Source organism: Neofelis nebulosa, chromosome 3, assembly GCF_028018385.1.
Source record: "Neofelis nebulosa isolate mNeoNeb1 chromosome 3, mNeoNeb1.pri, whole genome shotgun sequence".
Taxonomy (NCBI): Eukaryota; Metazoa; Chordata; class Mammalia; order Carnivora; family Felidae; genus Neofelis; species Neofelis nebulosa.
In genome coordinates this window covers 22,331,419-22,340,996 of record NC_080784.1, presented here as the reverse complement: position 1 = coordinate 22,340,996, position 9,578 = coordinate 22,331,419, and the positions used below count along the sequence as shown (strand labels likewise).

The window sequence follows — 9,578 nt, the reverse complement described above, 5'->3', positions numbered from 1 at the left end:
AGGGGTGCTACCGACGATCCAAGACCCACCCCGGCGTGCCAAGGCAAAGGGCCAAGGTAGCGGAAGGACGCCTGGACACCCTCGCCCACGAGGGCTCTTTTAAGTTCTGCTGACTTGGCCGTAGCCTGCGGTGTTGGGTTCTCGCGCAGTCAGGTGCTGCAGGGGGGCAGGAGCAGTTATTTGTGACTGCGGGGTGGAGACCGGTGTGCCGGGCGGAGGAGTAGGCGGGATCCGCCCCCTTCGCAGGCATCTCGCGGCCGGAGACCCCCGGTCGCCCCAGCTGAAGGCCCCCTACAGGGTACCCCAGGCCGCACGTTTGTAGGGGTCGCTCTCGGGCAGCATCGAACCTCCGCACACCGACTTCTCGCGAGGTTTCGGCGCCCCCCCGCCCTCCTCTCCCGCCCGCTCCTAGTTCTGGTGCGGGCAGCTCCCGCAATGGCTGCACTGCGGAGGCTCCTGTGGCCGCCGCCGCGGCTCCCGCCTCCGCCCTCCCCTCACCATCCCTTCCCAGGGGCGTGGGGGCGGCCGGCGGGCATAGCCCCGGGCCCGCCTGGCCGGCCCTTCTCCTGCCGGGAGGAGGAAGAGGGGGCTGTGGCTGAGGCGGCTTGGAGGCGGCGGAGGCGCTGGGGGGAGCTGAGCATCGCGGCGGCAGCCGGCGGGGGTCTGGTCGGCCTCGTGTGCTACCAGCTGTACGGGGACCCTAGGGCCGACTCCGCCTGGACACCCGCCCTCGAGCGCCCCTCGGAGAGCTCGGCCTCAGAGCCGGAGGACCCGCCCCGCGGCCGGGGGCTGATTCCCATCCCCGTGGCGGCTGCCAAGGAAACGGTAGGTGCGTGAGCGCGTGCGCGCTCTGGGGCTGCCCCGAAGGTGACGCTGGAGGGTAGGGCCCCCAGGTGTTCCACCTGAGCTCGGGGAGGGGACGTGTGACAGTCATGCTCGGTGCGCTGGGGACTGTGGGCCCCTGTGACACCGGACATCGGAGGTTGTGGCAGCGTGAGCTCTGCGGCCGCAGACGGGGACCTCCTGTGAGTGAGACTGAGACCTAGGCCAGGCGGGCAGCCCAGGGGTTGGTCACCCAGCTGTTGGGAAGATACAGATGATGCTGCCATTGAGGCCAGGACCTTAAAGGTGGCTGCAGGTACCACCTGCCAACCAAAACCTCAAACCAAGACAAAATAAAACGAGAAAACGGCCGCCAAGAAGTCAACAGGCAGAAAGTGGGGAGCTGGGTATTTGAGAGATAGGAACTGTCAGGCTGGGCCGGACAACAGCAAATGATCCAGGAGGTCCAGTGCCGTAGGAGGAGCTTTGAAGCAGTGGTCTGAGGTCTTAGGAGCGGCTACATTATTGTATAGCAGTTTAGTAGTCCCAAGGGTATTCTACTTCCAGCCCCCCAATTCCGTCCTCAAGACAGAAATTCTTTTAAGTATAGGACAGCACAAATAGGAAACTGAATGAAGCTAACTCCTACAGAAGATCTTCAAATGGAAATGTTCAAGTATCATTATGTCATTAATAATATAAGGTAAAGATGAGAGTAAGACAAGTGAGTAAAGGGGTACGATGTGTATTTTGTTTTTTTTTTTTTGTCCTATCAGTATGTTTAATAGTCATGTAAATGACTAGGAGTTATCTAGGAAAATTTCCTTTTTAAGACTTAAGAGTGTGAAGGGCTTAGATGACAGTAATTTAGAAAAGAGACAGCTATTCTGTTTTTAATTTTAATGAAAGGTATAGATGCTTTATTCTTTGCCCAAATATATGTTGGTTATATGATGTAAGTGCATTAGTTCTTTTGGTGGAAGTTGTTAATGCATTTAAACCCAGGAATCTACTGTATGGACCTTCTAATTGCAAATCACAAATACATAGCATAAAGTACTTTCATACGATGAATATTTAAAATACTAGCAGCAGATACCCTCAACTGTCATCTCCTACTCCTCTTCTCCCTTCCTCCTGATTGACCAAGACAGAATTTTTTATCAACCATGGTTGATCTGGGAACAGATTGAGCAGGTAGGGAGCATTACAACAGTATTTTCTTCTTTTTAAAAATTAATATTCCTTTTAAAGTTAAGAGACAGTATCATGTAGTTTTTTGTTTGTTTGTTTTTTGTTTTGTTTTTTTTTTTTGACAGAGAGAGACAGTGTGAGCAGGGGACGGGCAGAGAGAGAGGGAGACACAGAATCCGAAGCAGGCTCCAGGCTCTGAGCTGTCAGCACAGAGCCCGATGCGGGGCTCGAACTCACAAACTGAGATCATGACCTGAGCCGAAGTCGGAGGCTTAACCAACTGAGCCACCCAGGCGCCCCAGTATCATGTAGTTTTTAAAAGACCACGCTTAATAGTGTCTTCCTCATAGAATTAGGGGAGTTAAGTGAGTTAATACATTTTAGTTAAAATTGTAGTGAGCATTACACTAGCATGTAGTGAGGGTTCAGTAAATTTGTTTTTGTAATTTTATTCATGTATTTACTTATGTATATTTATTATGACATAATTAGTGTTTGTAAAAATTCCTGTAAAAATAATACCAAAGCCCTTTTGTCTTACTCTTCCCAAGTCTCCATTCATACAATTTGATTGTTACTCCTTTTGTAATCGACTTTTTTCCCTGCTCTGAAAACTTTTATAATTTCTTTTTACCCCTGGTATTTGAAACTTTCACAATAATGAGCTTTCTGTGGGCATTTTTTCCCCATTTATTGTATTGGAACTTGAGGAATAGAATATGGAAATTCATGTTAAAAGTTCTGTATACTTTTCTTGTATTATTTCTTTGACAATTTCGCCTTATCCATTTTCTCTGTTTTCTTTTTCTGGAACCTCTGTTAGCTTGAAGTTACACCTCCCAACAGATCCTAATCTAATCTTCTATTCTGACTTTTTAATCTTTTTGTTTGCTTGCTTGTTTGTATGGGAAATATCTTTGACTTTATCTCCTATCTGTCCTGTTGAGAGTTTTATTTCAGCTAGGCTGGTTTTAAATTCAAAACTATTTTTTGTTCTCTAATGTTCTTGTGGTGTAGCATTTTGTTTTATTTTTTGGCTGCTAAATTTATGGCTGCTAATAATCTATATTAAGGATATTAATTATAGTTTTGTTTTTAAATTCTCTTACCCTTTATGCATTGTATTGTTTCTTCTAGGTTCGATTTTATTCTTGTTTGATTTTTTAAGCCCTCACTTTCAATTTGGAGGTTTTCCTCACATATCTGGGGTTGTTGCCTATCTATATATGAGAGCTACTCAGAACTATTTGTTTTGTGTGTGTGTGTGTGTGCATTAAAATGTTTATGCTGTCAACCTGTGGTCTAAAGCAAAATTGGGGTAATCATAGAAATTATTGAATATAAAACTTAATATGCTTGTCTATAATGCTGTTTCATGATGTCTATTTGCTGATATATATACTTACAATTTACCTTCCTTTCTGTCAGTATATTTTCTTCTCTGAACTATTCAGAATGGATTCAGCAGCATTGGCTGATCATTTCAAGAGAGTTTGGGTAGGAATAGAGTACGCAGCAAGCACAATTAAATGCATTTACATGCAAAACTAAGTAATGTGCAGAATTTAAATTTTGCCTTATCCTGCAGATAGTTTTTAATACTTGTATGTTCTTCATACAGAAGAAAGTGTCCCTTGCTTCACAAGGTCATGAGATTCTCCTGGGGCCCACAAATGCTGAGGCTGGACTTCTAGGCCTGATGCCTTTATATTGAACAAAATCAATCTTCCAAACCCCACTTCTGTTTGAACTCCACACTGTTGCTTTTTCTCTTGGAATGGCAGAAAAGGACAACTTCTTCTAGAAAAAGACAGATACTCACAAGATAAATTTGTATAGCATCAACTGCAGCCATCTTTACCACATTTGGACTGTAGATGTTCAATTAATTGGTCCACTTAAAATTTTGGTGAAAGCAGGGAGCTATGAAATAGTACATATATAATATAGATTTTATTTTATCAATTTAAAACATTTAAGTGTAAAGGCCTCTGTTAATTTGGATGTGAAATCAGGTTATTTTCTTTAAGGAGGAATCAAATGATTGGTGTTCTCCTTATCTTTGCATAAATTGCTTCTATAATTTATCACCTGTAATTTCCAGATTCATTTATACAAAGTACATTTGTAAACTAATGTAATCTCAGAACCCTTCTAGATTGCTATGATTTGTTTTTAAAGCCAGGTATATTGAGTTATGTTTTTTGGGTGTATGTGTGTATGTAATCACCATCTGTCACCATACATTATTACAATCTTACTGACTGTAGTCCCTATGCTGTACTTTATATCTCCATGACTTATTTATTTTATAACTAGAAGTTTATACCTCTTAATCCTCTTAACTATTTTGCTTATCCTCCCACCCACCTCCCTTCTGGAAGCCACCATTTTTTTCTTTGTATTTAAAGTCTGTTTATTCATTTGTTTGTTTTGTTTTTTAGATCCCACATAATCATGAAATCATATCAATTGTCTTTCACTGTTGGACTTATTTCACTTAGCATAATACCATCTAGGTCCAACCATGTTGTCACAAATGGTAAGGATCTCATTCCTTTTTATGACTGAGTAATATTCCATTATGTATATGTGCATGCCCCATCTTCTTTATGTATTTATTTATTAGTAGACACTAGGTTGTTTCCATATCTTGGCTATTGTAAATAACACTGTGATAAACATACGAGTCACGTATCTTTTTGAGTTAGCATATACCTTTAGTTTATACCTTTTTTCTTTGGGTAAATGCCTAGTAGTGGAGTTACTGGTACCCAGAAGCTATTTGTACATGAGGATGGCTTTTAATTTGGTAATTTGGTGACCTAGACTTTTTAATAGAGTGGTATCCAAATGTCAGTGTTTTGTAAGTCCTTTTCTCTGGTGTCATTGAGTTACTTCAAAGAATAGGAAAGGTTGGAGGAGCTGTAGTCTAGATGCAGGTGCACGCGCACCTGTAGGTGAGAGCCTGTGTGTTGGAGAAGTCTCCAATGATGTTCTTACCTGTCGTTATCTAATGCTCTGTTTGCAGCCCCATCACTTCCTCTACTTTCACAGCTCCTTGGATTCCCAAGACCTTCCCTTTCTGGGGTCTGTAACTCGAATCAGCTTACTTCCATTTGGTCTCTTCCTCCACGATACTCCTGTATTGCCTTTGTTCCTCTAACTCACTTATCACTGCTGCATCTCCTCCATTTTATAAAACTTTCATAAATTCTCTTAATCGTTTTGGTCTCCTTTTCTCTGGCTTAGTTCATGTATGCTTCTACCTTTATTTTTTTAATTTTTTTTAATGTTTATTTTCGAGAGAGACAGTGGGGGAGGGGCGGAGAGAGAGGGGGACAGAGGATCCAAAGCGAGCTCCATGCTGACAGCAGAGAGCCTGACATGGGGCTTGAACTCACGAATCACGAGATGATGACTTGAGCTGAAGCTGGACGCTTCACCGAATGAGCCACCCGAGCGCCCCTGCTTCTACCTTAAAAAAAAAAAAATTCCTTTACTGTGATATTAATGTGTTTAAGAGAGGAAGGGGTTGAAAGAAACTCATGAGGTCTGTCTGCCATTTTGTCAGAAATATTTTAAACCTGTGTTGCCACTTCATTTATCATGCTTTTCTCCCCCCCCTTTTTTTATTATGCTTTTATTATGAATTTCTTGAGGTAGTAGAAATGATTCCTTTTGAGGTTTAAAACTGTACTAAGAAAGTTGATGCTTAAAGCCTCTTTTACTCATCATGTTACACTAAATATAAGCCTAGCAATAAATTAACCTGTACATGTGATGAGAGTGTATAATTTAACTGATAGGCATGAACAGCAGTAGCTTACAGATCCACAGTTCTATTACTGTAACCTTGAAGATTTTTGTTTTTAAAACATTGCCTCTCAACTTCCTGCAGAAGGCTTTCCCTTACTCTATTAAAATACCCCTGCTTATCCTACACTCCCAGATGATGACTTTTGCAATTCTATGTTAATTGTCTTCTCTGCTTTTTTTAGCCCTTTAAGAGGCATTGTGTTGGTCTTGGTCACCTTTATATCTTCATTGCTTGGTACGGGGCCTAACCCTGGTAGACACACAATAAATATTTGTCAAGTGAATAAGCCCATGCTAAACATTTACATGGGACACACACACTGAAAAGCACAACCACATTCTGTGAGAACTAATAGTTTTAGTATTTTGTTCCACTAAATGCTGGTTATTTATAACATTAGAATTGGGAAGACTTTAGTCAAGGTCAAAATTCCAGGCTTTGGGAGACCAATCACGTGACACTATTTATTTTAATTGTGCAAGTTTGGCCTGCCAAAATTTCTCAGTAGACATGGCCTTTATTAATATTATAAAAAGATGTCGACAAGATTCTGCTTAGAACCTTACAAAAGCATTATTTTTTATTAGGGGAAAAAATTTTGTTCTAGAACTGCCTTTTTGTTTAAGGTCCAGAGTAAAAAAATTTAGATTGCTTAATACACTTTCATCCGTATTTTACTCATTGTACAGAACACATCTATTTTTGACTTGCATCTCTTAAAAAGTTTTAAGCAACTTAATTTAGTTTTACTCTCAAATGGAGAAGACAACAATATTTGTATCTCTTTGGTAGAGTTCTATAATAATTGCCAATAATCATGCATTTTTAATTTATTTCACTGTATATCTTTCCCAACTTCTTTTTAAGGTAACGCATTTCGAGACATGAGGTTATGCTTATTCTTTCCCAGAATATTGAAGAATTTGCTAGATGTATAAATGTAGAAGATTCCCAACTTTTTATAGACTGAGAGAAGCCACAAAGATGTAAAACTGAAGATAGGCTAATTCTGTGTAGAAGAACATTGTTGTAGAGAAGGCTAAATTAAGTGCCTGATCCCCTCTTTTGTCACTCTGTGACGAATCCACCAAATTCTACCCTCATTCCTTCTAGTGGCCTGTGTTACAGATTCACATACTATGATTTGGGTGTATGTATATATCTTTTTTCTAAGTAAATCACAGAATAAAATTTGGATGAATTTGAAAAAAAGTATATCCTCTTTCTGGTTACATCAAACTAAAAGTTATAAAACCATGTGCCTCTTTTGTCTGGGTTGCAATGAAAGATAGTTACAACATTTTATAGGTATCTTTTTATTCAGATTCACGCTGGGAATTAGGAATTGAAACTGTCATGACTTTCCACTTAAATTAAAAAAAAATCTCATCTCTAATTCTAAGACTTGGAAATTGTCAAATAATGCACAGCGGTCAGTTTGAATGAAGGTGTATACAGGTATTTTCCTTTGATCTATATAATCTCCCCTTAAAAAAAAAAAAGAAAAACATTTAATTCTATTTTGAATTGGAATTCAGGTAAATAGTATTTGGGCTTAACGTGACTTCCTAAATGATTCTAACATTCTCACATGTAATTCTGTTTATGTAATTTGAGACTGGACTGTTTATGAGTACTAAGTAAAATGTAGCTTCCCTCTCATTGATTGAATAAATAATTTATCTTTAATAATTTTTGAAAAATGGATGCCATTTTCTACCTAATGATTAAAGACACTTGAGATTATTAAAACAATTATATTAGTCCTAAATTTTTGAAGTGCCATTGAGGGAGGTTTCATTCATTCTCCATACAGGACATAAGCTTTGTAGGTCATAAGGTTTTAATAAATTCTTATTTAATAACTGAATGACTGAATTCTAAATCCCGAAATAAGTTATAATATCTTATGATTACAGTTCTTTAGAAAGCTTGCTTTTACAAAATCATCTCATCCATGCAAATTTGCATTTGACTTTAGAGATTAGAAAATTAGTGCAAGATAAAATAATGGATGTATTACCTCATTGTGTTATCTGTGAGGATTAATGATTGGACACGGAGTCATAGCATTTGTAGTAGATATGAATTAATAACTAATTTCAGTTTCATGAAGTAGTAAACGCAGAGTACATACATTTTTGTTTCCTTCTCTCGCTCTAAGCATATGGAAAGCCAGAAGATTTATTCTCTTTCGAGTCCTTAGTCTTTCAGTATTAAATACTTTGTTTATCTTATTTTGAGATGGTTGCTTACTCTTGATTTTGGCTCAGGTCATGATCTCCAAGGTCGTGAGTTCGAGCCCCACATGGGGCTCTGTGCTGGCCAGCATGGAGCCTTCTTGGGATTCTGTTTCCCTCTCTCTCTGCCTCTCCCCTGCGCTCACCCTCTCTCAAAAATAAATAAATAAACATTAAAAAAGAAAGAGGCATAAGGATACACTGACGGATTTTTAGCATGAGGCATGAGGATGATATAATCAAATTTGCTTTTTTGGACTATTACTTGACTGGATGGGGAATTAGAGGGAGGGATGGAATGCTAAAAAGGAGGAGGCCAGGTAAGATGCTGTTGCTTCTCTGATGAGAATGTCAGAGGGTATGATTCTCTATATTCTTCAATTTAAAAAAATGCGTGTTGGACAGTTTTTATCCGTAATATTTCTTTAGACAATAAATGGTTTTGACTTTAGTAGAAGAATAGCAATGAAGCAATGAGAATTTGCCGCATTGGAGAGAGATTAAGGAGGTAGGATCAACAGGATTGGATTTTAGGGATGAGAGAGTTGGAAGAGTCTGGGGTGATACTCACGTGTTTGTCTTGGGCTCTAGGTGGACTGTGCCGCAAGTTCACAGAGACCGGGTCCTCAGGAGGAAAAAGTTGGGGGGAGTGTGCAAGGATTATGTTTTTAATTTGTACAGTGGATCAAGGTGTCTTTTGGACAGCGGAAGAGAAATCTCCAGTTGGATACACATAGGTCAGAAGCTCAGGGGAGAAATCTGTACTATAGCAATAGATTTGGAAATCATCAAGTGTTGAAAGTCATAAGAATGGATGACATTGTTCAGAATATGTAGAACATGAAGAGAAAAGCACGTAAGGAAAGAGTCCTGGTGAGCATCAGTGATTTAAAAGACTGTCAGTAAATAGAACTATGCAAAAAGCCGAGAAGTAGGGTCTAGACAGGTAAAGCCAGGAGAGTCCTGGAAGCCAACAAAAGATAGTACTTCAGATAAGTGCTCTAGTCAGTTTCAGTGAGCTCAGCCAGAGGAGGTAGTCATAGACGAGAAAGTGAAAGTGTTCACTGGATTCAGCAATGCGATCATGGGTGATCTTGGTGAGGTCTTAGAGGTGAAAATCAGATGATAGTTGGAGAAGTTGAGATAAAGTTAAAGAAAAGAGGATGTGGGCAAGATAAGGTATGTGTTGGCAATCCTTTTATAAATTTGGCCTTGAAGGGGAGGAGGGAGAGACAGTAGTAGATTAAGAAACGTGGAATTGATTTTTTTGCTTTTGGATGAAAGATCCTTAAATATGTTTAAAAGCTGAAGGAAAGAAGAGGAACACTAAACCCCAAGGAAGAAGAGGGGATAATTGATTTGCCAGGGACCAAGGTACAGATGAGAAATGAAAGTTAAAGCCCAAAAGAAAAAATGTAATCTTAGATAATAGGAACAATGCCATTTCCAGTGTGTAGGAGGAAGGGATGGGAAGGCGCAGAGATTATACATGTTCACTGGCA

At 40.0% G+C, this 9,578-nt stretch overlaps 1 protein-coding gene across 9 annotated transcripts in view; it reads left to right on the top strand.

Moving 5' to 3' along the window:
- Positions 1-221: 221 nt before the first annotated feature.
- MICU3 (mitochondrial calcium uptake family member 3) overlaps positions 222-9,578 on the top strand; it is a 113,417-nt gene continuing 104,060 nt past the window's right edge. For 2 of the 9 annotated variants that reach the window (XR_009258950.1, XR_009258949.1), the window contains exon 1: positions 231-825. Coding sequence is in view for 7 of the 9 variants with exons in the window: in XM_058720102.1 (XP_058576085.1) it covers positions 436-825 (390 nt within the window). In the remaining 2 variants the exon portion in view is untranslated. Of the gene's footprint in view, positions 826-9,578 lie in introns of all 9 variants that reach the window. The other 7 variants (XM_058720102.1, XM_058720098.1, XM_058720101.1 and 4 more) reach the window with 7 other exon arrangements.